Below are 18,816 nucleotides of genomic sequence, written 5' to 3' on the forward strand. Positions count from 1 at the left end.
ACTGCTACTCTCGGACATACCTCCTCCTTTTCTTGGTAAAAATTAAATGCATAATGTGAATGATGTATAATAATGGGGTGGCTATCACAACACCAACACTTGTACGACTACTTCTAGGCTGCTTCTTCAATAATAATAATAATAATAATAATAATAATAATAATAATAATAATAATAATAATAATAATAATAATAATCCTCATTATACTTTAATTTAGTGCTTCGGTGTTTTTCAACCATTGGTCTGAGTAAATCCTATAAGGGTTACTGAATGAAAGGAATTCTTGAAATTGTCATTATAAAAAGAAATGCAGCATCCAGATTATCAATTATTCCTATTGCAACATGTTGAAAAACTCAAATAAATGAAGGTCAATTCACTTAAAATACAGCAAATTCAGGAAATTAATTAATATTTAATGAAGTGGAAAGTTCTTCTAGAACATTATTGGCATTTTTTCATCAATTGAATTGAATTTCAAACCATTTCCGGAATTGACTGAATTTAAATGGAATTGACCAAACGCTATAATTGAACCACTCTCAAGCCTATACAGAGGTACACTCTGGCCCCATTTTCTTTGCCAGGAGGGGTTTCTGCTGGCAGCCAGTCCAGGACTGTGGATTATTGGCAGGTCGGAAAATTCCTGCATGCAATGTCTAATGAAACAGGTTTAAGATATCATTCACATTGGCTGAGTTAAAAACAAAAATGACCAAAACTTGCCATATTGTTAATCTCTATAACAGCATGTGAATCTACACATGGCAATTTTCTCATTTGTGAAATATTCCCACCCAACACATTTTTTGCCCCTGCTGCCATCTATTGGAAACATCAGAAAATGTTCAGGTTCATGGCTGATTCTCCTGCCTGGTGCCAGCGTATCTCTCATCACTCGTTTTCTGTGCCAAAGACTGCACTTCAGATGTTCCCAGTGAAGTCCCACAAGAGTGCACTGAACTAGATTTCTCTGAATGTGAGGAGCACAATTAATGGCAAGGGAACGTGGAAATTCTCGACCACAACATGCTGGGAAATGAATGTGGTAGATGTACACTTTCTTTGCATTAGGGATCAATGAATGTATTATCTCAATTTTTGGGTTAAGGGGTTGTGTTTAGGGAGAGGTATAAAGACCAAGGATGGGCACAGGGGGTAGTCTTTTGTCTTTTGCTGAAGCTATGAAAGATATCTTAATGAAACAGGCCAGGCTGTAGACTTTGAGCAGAGATTGGCACCGGATGTGTAGCTAATTAAAGATTCAGCTGTATTCTCGAATCCCGGCTCTCCCTTTGAGCTCCATGGCAATAGGCTGCTTATGCATGCAAATACAATTTGCCAACTGACTGGGAAGCTATTTAAAGAACCCAAAAAGGGGAAAAATATATTTCAAAATGTTCCTTTTCACTGAGAATATAAGTGTTTTAATAAAAAGGGAGAATTATTGTTCAAACAGGTGACTGTGTGTTTGCAGAATATATTTTCATTGTTTCACTTTGTAACCACTGGCCAATCACAATGTAGGTTGGCAGAGAGACATCCCCTTGTGCATCGACCTCTTCAATTCAAACGGAGGCATTTTGCATAAGGGAAAACATGCACCATCCAATAGTACCTAGTCAAACACTTGTCTTAGAATACATTTTCAAAAATGCATAAGAGGGTAAGATAACAGAAAATTTACAGTCAAACAAATTTCATCGCGTACAAACGTGAAATACTAGGCATTAAGTGTTGATATTCAGAACATGTATTTCATGAAAATGGCATATATTTATTTAAATTATACTAAGTTGTAATCGCAAATCGGCACACCTGCAGTTTTGGCCTGTGACGTAAAACTTAAAATATTTTCCAGGAACTGGAAAACTGCATCAAAAAATTTTTGAGGATGCGTGGAAACCTTCGGGGGTTTAACTGAGCGTCGAAAGGAAAAAGGTGTGGAGAACCAAAAGTTCCCTTATGCAAAAACAGTTAAATCTGACTACAATGGTTTTGTCCTTGACTTGGAGTAATGCCAAAATTGTTCAAATAGCCTATAGGCTATGCTCAAAGTTTGTGAAATTTCATCCATACCCATTGAAAGTTTCACATTTCAATCAGTGACTTTTCTAATAAGTATTAATATTTGCCAGAGGCAGGAAATTTATATTCGTACGTAACACACACACGCACATCTATCGTTTGGCACGCCTATCTGGGCCTAACACACTGCAGTCTTCTTCTCAGACTTCATAATGTGTGTCATAAATGCACGTGGAAGAATTTCATTACGGCTGGAAAGCCATCCAATACCACGACAGGACATAACGTTCATTGGTGATTTAATAATAGAGGCAGCCACTGAATATGGAATGTTTCAAAAAACACTTTCTCTTTAAGGCGGCCATAGCTCCCCCCTCTGTCGAGTGGCGGCGTTTTTTTCCGTGCAATACTTGCCTTGCATAAATTATGTTCATGACGTAGTGCAAAAAGACAATTTTGTATTAAATTTGCGGGACTTTTCTGCGGAAAGCCTTGGTTTCGGTGTGCACGAAGGTGTTTGGTGTTCACCCAAGCTTCAGGTAACGGAGGAACCGTCATTAAATATTAAGGGTAGGAGGTTGTACGTGCTGCCGACCCTCTTTATCAATGCAAATGCATCTTTTGTGTGCTGTCATAGCGCCTAACTGCAAGCTGTGAGATGAATTTTTAATTATTCGGCTTATAAACAAACTGTGCCTAAGCTTCTGAAAAGAGGAGTCGCTCCCCCAAAAAACCTGAATTATTTTCGGTAAGTTTTTTATAACGTGATTTCTTCTGAACAGATCTGTGTGTATTTCAAGACGGTGAAATGAGGTTTTTTGGTTAATATGCAATGTTCTTAATTAGCATAATTTATATATTTATGATAAAGAGTCGGGGAAATACATAAACCGCTGTCCTTAGACTTGGTGCAGCGGCTGAATTATGTTACGGTGTGTAAGCAGAGTAGAGCGTACCGAAAAGTACGCGGGGAGATTGTTATTATTGGATCAAGGATGGGGGTTGGTAGACGGGAGGATCTGCCAAAGTTTGGTCTGATCAGATATTTTTGTGGGAGGGGTGACAGTCGCGGCGCTGCATCGAATGTCCATCTGGACATTTCCATGTGTCAGTAAAATATATAACTTGAGATATATTTCCCTGGTCTCGCTCTCTATGTACAACTAGGAAGGAAACGTAAATGAAACGCTTTGAAGGCCCTCCTAGGCCGCATTAAAATCAATAGAAAAATATCCTTCCTAGGAGTGTTTGCATTTAATTTTCCAGTGTTAACAAGCAAGCTCCCTTACTAACCAACGTAACTAGCTAGGGTACTGTAGCTAACTAGTCGCACACAAACGTGAACGGTGTAATGTGTTTCCCAAATATACCTAAACTCGCATCAGTTGGCTAACGTTACCTAGCAAGCAAGCTAACTTGCGTTGTAAAATATTAGGTTACGTTAGTCACTAGTCGGCTAATGGTAGCTAGCTTGCTACCTATGCAGACATTTCCTGCGGCCCGAAATTTTTCTTTAATTGTGTTACGCAGGCGGTGTGATATTATAATTGCTGCTCTTGTTGGAAAGCTAGGGCTATCAAAATGGGCTAAAGGTAGTTTTCACACAATATGTTACTCAGCCAGATAGCAAACGGGCTAGGTTGCTGTTTAGCTATCAGCATAATTCATGATCCGCTGTATTGTGTGGTATGCGTTATGCAACCTTATGCATATTGAAATAGACAATGAACTGCAGGACTTGAGTAATCAAAGTGAGAAGTAGCATATATGCAATGCAGCTAGCCACCTATTATAACTAGATAATGGTTATGTTAAAATAAATGCTTCACAGTATTTCACAATAATGTTACTTCTGATAAAGCTGCATTTAATTTCAGACATTGGATATTTTAAACCTTATACGGACCCCCCTTCCCAGGATTCAAATAGCTGTAATCACATTTAAGTCAGATTAATAAACAAATATTCTTCAGTGTTTTCTGTGAGTTTTGCATTTGTCTGCAGCTGAATTGATATCTTTATAATAGGCCATTGAAAATACTTGCTTACTAGTCAATTTTTAAGTAACAAATGGAAGTAAATGAAGTTGTGTGTTTATTTAGGGACTACATCCTCCTGCATCGATACCTGAAGAGGCTAGCTGAAGGCTACACTGTTGTAGTCTACAGTTTTGTTAGATTTGCACATGGAGTGTGACAAATCAGGGGCTGTTTAAGGTAATGCAGGGTACGGAGTGTGAAGGATCGGGCTGTTTGGGGGTAATGCAGGGTACGGAGTGTGAAAGATCGGGCTGTTTGGAGGTAATGCAGGGTACGGAGTGAGAAAGATCGGGCTGTTTGGAGGTAATGCAGGGTACGAAGTGTGAAAGATCGGGCTGTTTGGAGGTAATGCAGGGTACGGAGTGTGACGGATCTGGGGCTGTTTGGGGTAACGCAGGCTTGTGGATGTTTTTGTTCCTTGCAGTATGTGGGCACAGTGACACCTGGGTGGTGTGAGTTAGGCGCTATGGACCCGGAGGAGCTGTCTGCTAACGAAGGCTCCCTCACCGTTAACGAACAGGTAACAGTCTGCACACAGCGACCGTGACTCTCCCCTGACAACCCCACCTGCCCTTCAGACTCCAGGCTCTGCCTCCATCTCTGTTTCACTGCTGCAATTCTGACCACCGCCACCCAGCTGTCCCCACTCTGTTGCCCCTCTCCCTGGTGTCCCTAACATTCTTCCATCTTCTGAGCCATTTGAAATGTATGCAGATACTCGCGTCACGTCTAAAAGAGCGGATGATTGACAGCGTCTTCACTCGTCACTTGCGGCCATTTTCACCTGCTGGGGTTGGGGGTGGGCCCTTCTTTCCATGGCCTTGTGTATGTCGATGCAGGCACTGCCTTGTGTACTCACCTCCTGCAAAAGCAATGTTGATTGGGTGGGGGAGGCTTTCTGAAAGCATTGCTTAAGCTTCTCATTGGCCAATACTGTTGTTGTTGTATTGTATTCACAATTTTTTTTACCTGTTAATGTTTTCTTTTTCTTTTTTGCCATTGTGTGCTAATGTGTGCTTGGCTTCTCTGTTCTCCCAGCCATTCACTGTCTCACTGCAGAAGTCTTTTTTCAGCCGTTAGGTTCCTGCACTTTGAAATTGCCTGCCCGAGACAACCAGGTACGATGCATCCTTTCTCTCTCTGTGCTGTCTCCACATCTCGCTCTCTGTGCTCCTCTCCTGTCCTTGTTCTGTCGCTGCTCGGTTCCTCGCTCTTCCGGCGAGTGGACATGTGGTTCGAAGTGCTGAAACGCATAGCATGTCTATTTTTGGGCCTCCTGGTGCATCCGGCTAAAGCAGTTGTCCTCTTAGCATTGCTGAGGGAAGGAGGGCTTCTGTCTGCAGGGTATTCCCTACCTCATGAATAACGAGTAACTGCTATGCTCTAACAGAGATACCGTTAGCCTGCTGACCTATGTACCAATGCACCCAGCCAAGGGAACTACAAGCAATCTTACAGCTTTTCAAGGGTGTGGTGTTGTGGTCTGCAGTGGAAATCCCCGCGCCAATTAAATCCGCTACACGCGGAACAGATGGTCAAACACACCTGAGGGAAACAGCGCTTTCTCGAATAGAGCGATTGTTCTTAAAGATTGCGCTTTCTTTAAAACTAAAGTAACGGTGACAGGGCGCTGCTGGGGAGGGTTTATCTTTGTTAGACGCTGCCGTGTGCCTGCAGTCTGCTGGCACAAACTGCGTGTGAGGCATCTTCCTCTAACTCAATGTGTGCGACGTCAGCTAGTGGACTATGGGAGGGACTGTGGATGGAAGCAGTGGCTGACATCTAGTGTTTTGGAGGAGCGCGCGTGCGTCTCTGGGCGGACCAATAGGAGATGGAAAACGTGAGCACGCACAAACACAATTGACCAGGTCACATTTTAAGAAAAACTGGGATGAACTAGGGTAAAGTGAGTCATTATTAATGAATGAGTTTTTGTTGAATTGATGGGTCTGTGGCAGCAGCAGGGCTGTTGAACTGAAATGAGTTTCTCAGTCGGTATAAGTGTGTGAGTACGGGCTATCGCACATGTTCTCTGCTCTGCGGCTAAAACGGCGTAGGACGGTAACTGAGAGTAGAAAAGTGCTAGGGTAAAGGTCACCTCTCATTTGGTCCCTCCCTCCCTTCTCTCCCGGTCCAGGTGATTGTGATGTCGAGCCATGAGACGATCCGCGTGCTCGAGGTGGAGGTGGACGCGTCTCTGCCCGCCTCCGGGGCTGATGGGAAGCGGGAGGCCGGGGGTGAGGAGGGGGAGAACCTCCCCCTGGAGCCCAGTGAGGGAGGGGCCCAGGACCTCCCCACACAGCCGTGTAACAGCGGTGGAGTAGGTGAGGGCTTCTTACCTGGCTCGGTTTGCTCAGTTCCCCACCAGATAAATGCATGTATTGGACAGCTTTCTCGGGTATGTCTGTCCTATGCAGTGAAGCACGTTGGGCCAAAGCTAATGGTATGAAATATGCTATTGGAATAAAATGAATTATTATGTACTCTATTATTATATACTACTTTATTAGGTGTGCCTGCTCCCCCAAACAGTTACTCATGTGGCTGCAACTCAATATATAAAGCATGCCGACATGGTGAAGAGGTTTAGTTGGTCGACCAAACATTAGAATGGGCTACATGCATGATCTAAGCGACTTTGACCATGGTGTGATTGTTGTTGCCAGACATGGGGCCTCCAGCATCTCAGAAACAGCTGCCCTCCTGAGGTTTTCATGCACCACAGTCTCTAGAGTTGATATAGAATGGTGCGGTAAACAAACCAGCTCACTTGAGCAGCAGGTGTGTGGGTGAAAACACCTTAATGAGAGAGATGAGGAGAATGGGCAGACTCGTTCAGGCTAGCCGAAAGGCCACAGATGCTGAAGTAACAGCGGTGGTGTGCTGAAGGGCTTCTGTGAATGCACAATGTGTTGAACCTTGAAGCGGATGGGCTACAGCACCAGAAGACCCTGCCGGGTTCCACTCCTTTCGGCTACGAACGGGTAGATGAGGCTACAGTGGGCATGCAATCACCAAAAAGATTTGGGAGAACATCGCCTGGTCTGACAAACCTCGATTTCTGCTGCAATATGCAGATGGTAGGGTCAAAATTTGCTGTAAGCAGCATGAATCCATGGGTCCATCTTTCTTTGTGTTAACGGTGCAGGCTGATGGTGGCGTTATGGTGTGGAATGTTTTCTTGGCACATATTAGATCGCTTAATACCAATTGAGCAAACATTTCATTGCCACAGCATACCTAAGCATTTTTGATGACCATGTGCATCCCTTTATAGCCACAGTCTACCCTTTTTCTAATGGATACTTCCTGCGTGATAATGTACCATGTCACAAATCATGCATCATCTCAAGCTGGCCATGAACATGACAGTGCCCTCAGTTTACTCCAATGGTCTGCACAGTCCCCAGATCTCAATCCAATAGAGCACCTTTGGGGATGAGGTTTGCAGCATGAGAAATCTGCAAGAATTGCACAATCCTATCGAGTGATGGACCAAAATGTAATTCGACTCAGGATGTGGGAAAGAGTGGGTGGTTGACAGATTAAGTCATGTCAGTTTTTCTTAGAGCACTAAAATAAAACTTACAATGTCATGGTCTCAGTGAAAATATTTAGACAGGTGGCTTGATGAAAATCTTCTGAAATATATTCAGGAAGCACTTTTTTGTTTTGACTAGTGTTGCTGAAACGGAGTAAGCGGAATATGTCACGCCAGCGTGACACCCCTGGGAGGGAGATGCAGCAGTTCCAGAAGTGCACCGTTGGTTGCCGCATGGAGGGAGAGAGAGAGAGAGAGAGAGAGAGAGAGCACACCCACACAAAACACGAAATGAAATACATCAAACATCTTCACCCTTCCCCCTCACGGTTTCCAGGCAAAAACAATAAACCAAAACAACAAACTAAACTAAGAAAGACAAAAGAAAGCAAAACTGAGCAGCAACTTTTCAGTTTGCCGCTCATAGCTGGCCAGATTTTCACCAGCCCAGCTCCTCCTGCTTTTCAGCGGCGGTTCACTTTCGTTTTGTGCACTCGAACAAAAACTCCAAAATAAACGCTCTCTCGATGTGTGCTCCCGGTCTCGGCCCTGAACTGTGAAGAGCAGCACACCTTTAAGCACCTGGGCTGATTAGTTAACGCAGCCCAGGTGCATGTGCCCTCTCCACCAGCCGGCGCAGCACATGGGGGAATAAAGAATAAGACTATTTCTTAAGACCTAAACCCCTGTTTAATGATCTGAGTGAGGACATCTGTATCTAAATAAATATATACCAAACCTCTTTTCTTATGCCTGTGGTGCCATTTCACTCTTTAACTCAAGCGATTCAGCTTACTTATAATAAAATGGGTCTGTACTACACATGGTAGCCATATTACATTACAGGATGTTGTGGAGTCAGAGATGTACTCCTTTGGATGTACAGAGATGGACAGCCTTTGTGACTGGGAGTCATGATTGAAGCAGTGGCGCTGATGCTGTTGTCGTTCTCTGTCAGTGTTGGCCGATGGAGGCGTTGCCGTGGAAACATCAGCCCCTGTGGTCCAGACGGTGGCCCCTGCTGGTGCCATCAGCGTGTCCCTGGCGCAGCCCCAAACGGCTATGCCCATCACCGTGCAGGGCTGCCCACAGGTGAGCCGACCCCTCAGCGCACGTGCAGCGCAGTACCCCTTCATGTCCACCGCAGGGCGACAAAGGGCACTCACAGTGCAGGGCGGTTTGAACCGCTCCAGGTCTTGGGAGAAGCAGGTGAGTGTGCTTGAATCAGCTGGATGACACCAGAGATATTATAGACGGACGAGATAACTCAATTCAGTCTTCTAAATATTGAAAGTTCAGTCTCTCTGCTGATGCTGAAACATTCAGTGTGTACAATGTGTAACACCATCTGAAAATGGGGAAAAGGGGAGGCAATGGAAGTTTGGAAGCACCTGAAAGTCCTGTTGCTTAGTCGATCCCCCGTAGTAAAGAAAAAGGGAAGATGAAAGGAACATGGAAGTTGAGTATCTGGTTTATCTATAATTATATATGTCACGCCACTAATTCACTCCCCTGCATTTAGTAAAGCCCAGAATGGCTCAGTCTGCTGGGTACGTGGAAGCTCTACCTCTCTGAACCAAGCAGGAGGAATAAAGCAGTATTAGGGGACCTATAATGCATACATGTGCCAAACCAGAACTAATCGGCTATTTAAATGGAGAGCATATTTCAGATTTGGCACCAGTGTGTGGACACGGTTTTCCTAACCCACTTTAATAACGCTGGCACAATCAATCACGTTTATTTGAACAGAAAGGCAGTGAAATTGCTTTTATGCACTTCCCCTGTGCTATTCTGCCCCTCTCTGGTTCTTCCCCTCTGTGACTGTATTATGGAAACTCCCTGACCACACCCCCTGTGACTCCTCCCCCAGGTGCTGACCCAGGACAGCTTGGCCACCCTGATGACGGGGGTGATGGCCCAGCCCGGGTCTCTGGGCCAGCCGGTCCTGATCCCGCTCAGCATGGCGGGCCCCATGGGGGGTCAGGGGGGTCTGGCTCTCATCACCATCCCCACGGCAACCGTGGCAACCCTGCCTGGGCTCACAGCCGCCACTCCCGCTGGAGGTGTCCTCAAACTGCCCCTCGGCCTGCAAAGTAAGGCTTCCGGCACGTTCTCTCCACATCGCTCACGGCCTCACACAGCTTCCTGAGGAAAATGGACTAATTCGCAATTCCAATATCATGGGAAAAATCCATGTGTTAACCAAGGGAAAGCACGGGAAAGGTTTTTCCTTGAAGAAAAGCTTCCAAGCTTCCTGTTATCATTCAACATTAATTGTGAAACAGGGTTTCACATTTTTGTGTATGTATATTTATTTCGTAAAGCTAATGCAAATTATACACCTACTGTATTTCCATATCTGTGTACACACATTTTAACTACTGAACTTATTTTTAGTTTATTGGACTGTAACAAGGCTCATATAGTCGCACTGTCCAACCAAACCCTTTCCCTCAGAGAGCCTCCCTTGGTGCCTTGCTGTCCAGTGTAGCACCAGACTTGGGTTTGCTCTTCTCCATGTTAGTGTTGTCCTTATGCCCCATCACTAATGAGGAGCAGAGAGACCCACAGGCTCTCAGAACAAGCTGTGACCTTTCCAAAAACCTCTGCGGGTTCCTGCTAGCCGTACCCCGGGCTCCCGATGTACAGATTTCGAGGGGATTTCACGCTGCAAGGCGCACGCAGATAGAATGACTTAATAGGGCCCCTGATGTCATGTCCTTTCACCTGGTAAATCCCTTAAATTGGCTTCAAGGGCTTTTAGTTGCATGATGTTTAATGCAACGACAAACTGCGGGGATTTAATCTGTAAACCAGCGGAGCAGTGCAGCAAACTGGATGGGTTCTGCCCCCCTTTTCTCACCCGCCCAACGGTTGTGTCATATTTACGCATGTGGAAATTATGCTTGTGTGTATTCCACACATGCAGAAGTAACAGAAAGTAAAGAACGGACGTGCTCATACTCCAGTTGCCTGAGAGGCTCTTTTGACATTTTGGCCAGCCTTTCTAGCAGCCAGGAGGATTATGGGATTGTTTGTCTGCTGTCTCCCAGCCGCCACGGTGTTGAACACGGTCCAGCCTCAGATGCACACGGCGACGCAGGCCATCCTGCAGCCTCCGGCCACGCCCACCCCGGGCGTGGCGCAGGTGGTGACCACCTCCGTCGCTTCTACCGTGCCCAGGGTCTCCGAGGCGACCGTATCCATGGCAGCTCCGCATACGGCGGGGCTGACTATCAATCCCGCCATTGTAAGTGTGCCTCCCCTCGCGGAAAAGACGTTTAAATAGGCTCGTGTGAGGTGCTCTCGGGGGTGCTTTTGTTTTACTATATTTTTCTCTTTCTATATAGACTCAACTTCCCCCCCATCCCCACAGTTTAGATGTTAACAGAACAAAAATGGTAGAAAAATTACAAAAACAAATGACGTGACTAACAAATATCAATAATCTTTTCCTAGTAGGGCAACAATTGGGCCTGTAACTTAGGCTTAATTCCCAGGTGGGGCACTGCTGTTGTTGCCATTAGCAAAGTACACAACTTGAATTTCTTCAGTAAAATATCAAGCTATAAAAGTGAATATCCTGTCCGAAGGCTGTGAGCTGTATAAGTCTGTGTGGTGTAAGTTCTTAAACATAGATATATACAAAATATTACACATGTACATGAGAAATTATGTGCGTGTACCTCCCATTTTGTGGGTTCAGGTAGAGTATGAGAATGTACCTGGACATGTAGCATATATCAGTCTTGCCCGTGTCACATTTCAGTCCTCCCCACCCCTCTGTGCCCCTCTGTGCCCCCCCCCCCCAGATCAGTGCAGCCTCTCTGGGGGCCCAGCCTCAGTTCATAAGCTCACTGACGACCACGCCCATCATCACCAGCCATCTCTCTGGTATGGCGGGCCTCACCAGCCAGATCATCACCAACGCACAGGGACAGGTCAGACCCGATGCTCACCCCGACGCACACTCAGGCCGGGTGGGCTGATGGGCCAGGCTGCTGAGGGGTTCGTACCCTGGCAGGGTGGAAGAGGATGAAGCACTGTGACTCAAACGGAACCCCAGCTCAGCGAACGACAGCAAATGTTTACTGCAGTGGAATATGACTGGCCTGTTACTGGGTCCAAGCAAATAAAAATGATTATATGCTGATATATAGGCACTCGACAATGCATGTGAGCGTGAGGTTCATGTTTATTGAAGAATATTTCATGTGCATCATCACTTCTGTTGTCTTATTATACTACTGATTATACTACTACTACTACTGAAATCACAACGCCCATCGTTAATGGTGTATTAATTCACTTTACATTTATCTAAGCTGAGGTAACTAAATTAACCCTAAGCCAGGTGACACTGTTCAGGCCAATGTCAGTCTCAGTCTCTGTAGTTATGATGAAACCATGGTTGTGGGTCCAAGCCTAAGCTTTTCCCTCTTTGAATGTTGCAGGTGATCGGGACCCTCCCCTTCCTCCTAAACCCCACCTCCCTGGCGGGCGGGGCTACTGCCCCTGCCCTCTCCTCTCAGAGCCTGCAGGTCCAGACTGTGTCTCCCCAGCTGGTGGTGAATGCCCAGGGCCAGATCATCGCCACCATTGGAAATGGCCCCGCCTCCACCGCCACGTCCGCCACCGTCCTCCCCAAGACCTCCGCACCCCTGACGCTCGCTAAGCCCAACACTCAGGTACGCTCCCCAAACCCAACACTCAGCTACGCTCCCCAAACCCAACATTCGGGTACTCTCCTCAAACCCAACACTCAGTTACGCACCCCAAACCCAACATTCGGGTACTCTCCTCACACCCAACACTCAGGCATGACATAACTCTCAACCCCATATCCAACACTATGAGTTCACACTTCAAATGATGCCCTAACAAACTGATCTTGGATCTGAATCCACATCGTACTGGGACAGCATTTATTTTTGGTTTTTATTTAGGCCATTTTTATACTGTGTATTAATGATCCACAGCACTCATGTTGCGGTGTATGTAACACGTCCTACTCTGCAGTTCTTTGGGGGGAACGGGGCCTTGGAGTGTGGGAGCCCTGCTGAATGTGGTCTGATCTGTGCTCCAGGGGCCCGTGGTGACCGTGACACAGCCTCCCGTGGTCATCGCCCCCCAGCCCTCTGCGGTGAAGACGGTCACCTCCCTCTCCGCCCCCGTCCCCATTGCCTGCGGGGACTCCCCCACGGTGGGCCAGCTCGTCAGCAGTGAGTGCTTTTACCCCGCTTGTCCGTGAAATACTTCTTCAAACACAAACGCAGATTGTGCTGACACATGTAGTATTGAAGCTGTGTACATGTATTATTGTGTTCAGTGCTGCTTGCATGTAATTGGTGCCAGTTTTGTAGTGTGGAGGAGGCATAAGAGCAATTCCTAACCTCATTTTTATAAAGGCAGATGTAGGAGTTCATTGTTTTAGAACAAGTTTTCAATGACTTGCATTGTTAGTCATTTAATTCTCTTATCTGCCATGCCCAATCGCACCGCCGCTCTATCGATGCACTGTGAATTTGGGGGAGCGCAGGCCAGCGTGGGAGTCCTCCACAGCATGTGCACCCAGCTGCTGCTTCATCACTTCCTCTGCCCATCAGGAGTCCCTGTAGAGGGATTTGCTTGAGCTGCGCAGTCATTAGGTTGAGCTGCACAGTCATTAGGCCAGGCTGTGCATCAGAATTCTAGCTGTTGACCAGGGATACCCGAATCTGCAGATTAAAGGAAAATGGATATCCGCACACTGGATTACAGCTCCCAATACTTTATTGACTAAAAAGCAACATTTCAACCCAACAGGGTCTTCATCAGGCAAGTGACCCAAATCTGCCCCTTGAAGCCATCACTTCTGCTGGTGTTCTTCCAATCAGGCACTGATTTAAATACGGAACATCAGATAAGTGTGATCTATGGCCAATCGGTGAAATGAATCAATCATTCAACTGTTGGGTAGAAAAGAAAATCAGCAGTGTTGCTGATCTTGACGGCCAGATTTGAGCATCCCTGCTGTAGCTGGGTGAGGTTGAGAGGCACCGACGTTGGCTTAGGCTGCGCATCATAGGAGTCACTATAGAGGGGTGAGGCAGGAAGGGTGGGGAGATCCCAGTTCACTGAAACTCTCCCTCGGCCAGGACTCCTGGTCACAGGCCGCACTGGCACTGCCAGGATGCAATTCTGTACCGTCACCACTGTGTGGTGCATCACTGCTTTAGCTGGGACTACTGTAAACGCCCCCCCCTGCCAATGCAGGGGCTTTTGAGATATAGTGGCGCACAATGCAGGTACATTCTCCGCTTTACCGGGACTAACACGGGTCTCTTTTGCTAACCACACCTCTCAGAGCCCCAGCAGGGAGTCGCAGAGGAAGAGGGCATTAATCTGGAGGAAATCCGTGAGTTCGCCAAGAACTTCAAGATCCGCCGTCTCTCCCTGGGGCTCACGCAGACGCAAGTGGGACAGGCGCTCACTGCTACAGAGGGGCCCGCCTACAGCCAGTCTGCCATCTGCAGGTGAGGTCTCCTCTGCCACCCCCTAGCCTCTGGGAGGAGGTACTGCGGCACAGAGGTTGCAAGTCAGACTGCCCTCCCAGCCAGCGCAAAATATTCTGGAATACTTTTATTGGGTAGCACCGTGTGGAGAGACAGGCAATGCTGCGAGACACACCCATGCACTGCTATTTCTGACATAATGTAGCCTTATGGAGTAAACTGTCCATAAGAGACATTAAAGAATACTGGTGTAGAACTTGGTCTCCCGTAGCACCAGCAACCACCGGTTCAGAGCTGGGCGTTGTTGCCGTCCCACAGGTTCGAGAAGCTGGACATCACGCCCAAGAGCGCGCAGAAGCTGAAGCCGGTCCTGGAGAAGTGGCTGGCGGAGGCGGAGCTGTGGAACCAGAAGGGGCAGCAGAACCTGATGGAGTTTGTGGGCGGGGAGCCGTCCAAGAAGCGCAAGAGGCGCACCAGCTTCACCCCGCAGGCCATCGAGGTGCTCAACACCTACTTCGAGAAGAACGCCCTGCCCACGGGCCAGGAGATCACCGAGATCGCCAAGGAGCTCAACTACGACCGCGAGGTGGTCCGCGTCTGGTTCTGCAACCGGCGCCAGACCCTGAAGAACACCAGCAAGATCAACGTCTTTCAGATTCAGTAACGGAGCGGGGCGGGGTTTGGGGGCGGGGCGGGATAGGGGGTGAGGAAGGGGATTGGTGCTCCGATGGAGCGGCAAAGGAGTCGCAGCTGGAGGTCGATGGGTTTTCTGAAAGTGAGGAGGCGGGATTTACTGCTTGCGGGAGGCGGGATTTAATTTGTGGGTGGCGCTCGTGAAGAGAACACAGCCCAAGATGAAGGATAGACGTGCGTGTGGACAAACGCGGATTGCTCTTCCTAATCCCCAGTTCGGGTTCCACCATTTTCACGAAGGAGATCTTTTTGGGGGATGAGGAAGGGTGAAGAAGGGTGAGGGCTTCTATTGGTTTTTAGCCCGTGTGGCAATTTTATAGTGACAATCTTGTCAAGCCAGTCTGAGGGGAATGTAACGCACGTGTTTTTATGTGGGAACCTTCTCAGCCTGAGATTGGCATAACATGGCAACCAGTGGGATCCAAATTTGGCCTTGTATAGGAAGGAAGAAAAGTATGCTACAACCGCTGCTGTTTCACCGCTGAGGTAAATGGTCATGGTGGAGCATGGGTAAAGAAAGGCAGAAAGTGAAAATCCAAATCGAACCTCTCCTTCCCCGTACGGACGTCGAGAATTTCGATCTCCTGCGTACATTTTGTATTTTAACCTTTTCCGATATCAGTTTCACTATGTTTGTGTCACGTCGGTGACTTTTGAAAAGCTGATTGAATTGGAAGTGGAGCATGCTTTTATTTACCTTGTTACAATTACCTGACATTTTATAACGATTGTTTCATCAATATAATAAGTAATGCCGATCTGTCATGTTAAACAGAGATCGGCAGTCACAGTGACTTTTCCATCCATCGACGAGAGAAAGTTATGCCATATTTTGTTGAGTCTCGGTGCTTGCAATGTGAGGAAATGTATGGTGCAGATGGTAAGTGTGGCAGAAGGACAGTGTTCAGCAGTGGGGGGCAGAGCGATTTGCATAAGCCATGCCATTGGTTGCTTCTGGCAGGCATTACAAACGATGTCAGAACCAGCCAGCCAATCATGCTGAAGGAAAAAAACGACATGACCTGCCCTCTTCCATCATACGTCCCTTGCTTTTGGTCTGTCGAGAAGTTGTGTGTGTCAAAACAAAATGAACTAGGCATCCTTTTGTAAATTTCACAGATTGAGAACTGAAAGGAATTTATTTTCCAATGTATTTATTTTTGTTCAGCTTATTAAGCAGGTGGTTTTTGTGGCCGGGGGGGTGGGGGGTGGGGTGGGGTCTGGGTACGTTGGGCACAGGGCTGGCTATGGCACAGAGGAGGCAACTGTCCAAGGGTACAGTACAGCCAATATTTTGTCCCATGTCTATGGTCATAGAAGTACACCTGGAATGAGACCATGTGTCCTGTCTCTGTAGGTTTAGGCAGCCCATGAATGGACTGGTAACTAAATTACAGGGAACAGAAATGGTTTAGATGTATGTGTGTATAGCAGAGGCTTGAGAGACTGGTTACAATATATGGGTTTATATAGAACAGATGGAAAGATTTTATATATGAAACAGATGCTTGAAAAGCTCCCATAGTCTAATTAAAGGGCTGCTGGTTCCCCCAGTATATTAGTACAGTCACTGTCACTGGTGACAGCAATACTCTCAAAGCTTCTTCAGATATCTTCTTACAGAATAGAAGCTGGAACATACTTAAAGACTTCTAAATAAATCTTGCATAAAACAAATAAGGGAACAAAACTTAAAATTTTCAGTTCCTGTTTAGCCAGACTTGGGAGAGAAGCTGCTCTGAAGAATATTTCATTCAAAATACACTCTCATTTGCTACTAATCAGTGTTTAACTAAGCTGCTGAGCCAGAGAAGAGTGGCATGAATGTGAAATAGAAAAATGGGCGATAAGACATTCTATTTACTGACCCTCAACTGCTTATTAAACTGAGTTGTTTTATGTTTTTTGTGGGCTTTTTAAAACCAGCATTCTTTTCCCACAATTTGGACTACCCTGTTGAATTAGTGGGCCCTTCTTTAGTCTGAATACTGATTTATCAGTTTTGTTGCTTGGTAATCGCATTTCTTTTTTTTTTCAATCTATTTTTTCATTATTTAAATGGGAAAATAAATTTTGACTATAAGAACCCCCCTCAATGGTGTCAAAAGTCAAATGCATGAATGAAAGGTCACTCCATTGCACAGTAGAATGCTGACCTGAGTCCCTCCCAATATGTGATTTGTCAGTCACGCTATGTCATGAAGCCATTTGTATATTGAACTGGATCTGCTTCTTCAGTTTACTGTATGTGTGTTAGATTGCCTGTCGTCTCTGTCATGAGCAGCCAATAATATGCAACGCATCAGGTTTTAATTGAGTAGAGATTTCTACTGAACTGAAGAAAGTTGCAATTTTAGTCTTGGAATTATAGGAGTTTTATTTCTACCTTGTTATTGTATTTTAATGCTACTGTTATTAAGCCTTAATGATACACAATCATTTTCCTTGCATTGGCTTTTCAGGCTATGAATAAAATAGAAGTTCTGAGGCAAAACTAGCAAAAATAGAAGTACTCAGCTGTTTTATAAAATGAGAACAAAAACAAATGGTAAACAAATTCTAGGCCTTAAAACCTACACCAGAAACTAGTACATTTTAATTATTCAGTGCCCATTTCCTTTCTGCAAGAGTGGAACAGATTCACTGGCCATTGTAGTTCTCCCAGTGAACACTGTTCAGTCTAAGTTTCCAGATTAGAAGAGAAGTACACTCTCCATCAGCACCTCCTGGCTCACAGTTTTGGCATGTATGGCCTGTAACTGAAATTTTGCACTGTCATATAATGGGCATCGGGTCTCTTGCTGAATTTAAAATCAGTTGCTTTACAGAAGAAAGCTGTTACTTTGGCATCGTTCTGCCATCAAACTTTTTGTGGAGGAATGAGGAGAATGACAATAAAAGAACCAAAGTAAGGAAAGGGGACAGTGTCTCTGACAGACATTTACTGGCTCGTGGTACTGATTGAGAGAAGGCTACTGGGATCACAACTTCACAGTACTAATATGTAAGAAATAACATAGCCAACCATTTTTGGTGGAGATATGAGAGGAATAGAGTTGTCTTGGAATTGTTTTGGGGGTAAAAAACAATTTGACTAAACATTTTGCTGTCATCGTTTTCCACTGTTTTCATGTGTGATTTAAAAAAAATGTCTAACCTTGTTCACAAAACTTGATTGCTCAAATTAAAGGCTAAAATAATTTTATAAAGGTGTAGAATAGACAGTTTATTCATGAATGCAGGACTGAGGTACAGATTAATGAATGTGGGATACTCAAAAAGTACATTATAACAGTGTATTTATATAAATATATAGAAATGTTTTCAGAAAATGTTTTTCAGAATGATTTTTTTCAGTTGTATAAAAACATACATAATATCTGTTAAAACAGACACACAACTATAAAATTCTTAATTATATTTATTTTAGTAATGTACTGGTTCATTTTAACACAAGTTCTAGTGGCTTAGAGTGCAAGTTGGCTAATGAAAGTAATGATAAATCATTGAAAAGCCTGTGTGAAATTATATAAGTATATTTAACGTATGATTTTCAGAATTTTGTCATTTCATATGGATTTTTGTCTGTCAATAAATTGTCACTGAACTTAAATCAAGCTTGGGTGATTTCTTTATCAATTCTGCAAGCATCAGTGGAGAATGCAGACCTATGCTACATGATTAGTTCATGGCTGCAATTTAAACATGGTACTACAACTTTGATGTAATGTGGAAAAATATATTAAAACATTTTTAATGTAGACATCTTTCACACGTATCTCATTCAAGAGAGCCCTGGGTACTGACATTTTAGAAGTAAGAGCAAACTAACATAAATGGTTAAAACAGAAGAAATATTAATGAATATGAATATGAATATGCTGTGCCTGTTATCCTTCAGATTCATCCGTACAGTAGTCCCCCATCACTTACAATAAGTACAGTTAACTCCAATACAGCAGGTGGCAGTCAAACTAAAATTATAGCATGAGCTAGAATCACTTCAATACTGCACTC

General features: G+C 45.1%; 1 protein-coding gene across 9 annotated transcripts; it reads left to right on the plus strand.

The window, feature by feature from the left end:
* The first annotated feature begins 2,407 nt into the window (after positions 1-2,407).
* Positions 2,408-15,804, plus strand: pou6f1 (POU class 6 homeobox 1). 9 transcript variants are annotated; one of them, XM_035382898.1, is made up of 13 exons: positions 2,408-2,777; positions 4,132-4,245; positions 4,493-4,588; positions 5,142-5,186; positions 6,206-6,392; positions 8,568-8,701; positions 9,483-9,705; positions 10,666-10,862; positions 11,425-11,553; positions 12,067-12,300; positions 12,699-12,834; positions 13,959-14,127; positions 14,425-15,804. In XM_035382898.1, exons 3-13 carry the CDS (start codon positions 4,535-4,537, stop codon positions 14,768-14,770), a joined length of 1,854 nt encoding a protein of 617 aa, XP_035238789.1. In that variant the 5' UTR covers positions 2,408-2,777; positions 4,132-4,245; positions 4,493-4,534; the 3' UTR covers positions 14,771-15,804. The 9 variants fall into 9 exon arrangements, with proteins under 9 accessions (XP_035238789.1, XP_035238794.1, XP_035238787.1 ...); XM_035382903.1 differs by lacking the exon at positions 5,142-5,186; XM_035382896.1 differs by lacking the exon at positions 4,132-4,245.
* Positions 15,805-18,816: the final 3,012 nt, after the last annotated feature.

This window comes from Anguilla anguilla, chromosome 11, assembly GCF_013347855.1.
Source record: "Anguilla anguilla isolate fAngAng1 chromosome 11, fAngAng1.pri, whole genome shotgun sequence".
NCBI lineage: Eukaryota > Metazoa > Chordata > Actinopteri > Anguilliformes > Anguillidae > Anguilla > Anguilla anguilla.

Coding starts and splice junctions, on each gene's coding strand:
- pou6f1 (XM_035382898.1), top strand. CDS start 4,535: ATGGACCCGGAGGAGCTGTCTGCTAACGAAGGCTCCCTCACCGTTAAC. Junction 4,589..5,141: donor CCCTCACCGTTAACGAACAG/GTAACAGTCTGC, acceptor GTCTTTTTTCAG/CCGTTAGGTTCCTGCACTTT. Junction 14,128..14,424: donor AGCCAGTCTGCCATCTGCAG/GTGAGGTCTCCT, acceptor GCCGTCCCACAG/GTTCGAGAAGCTGGACATCA.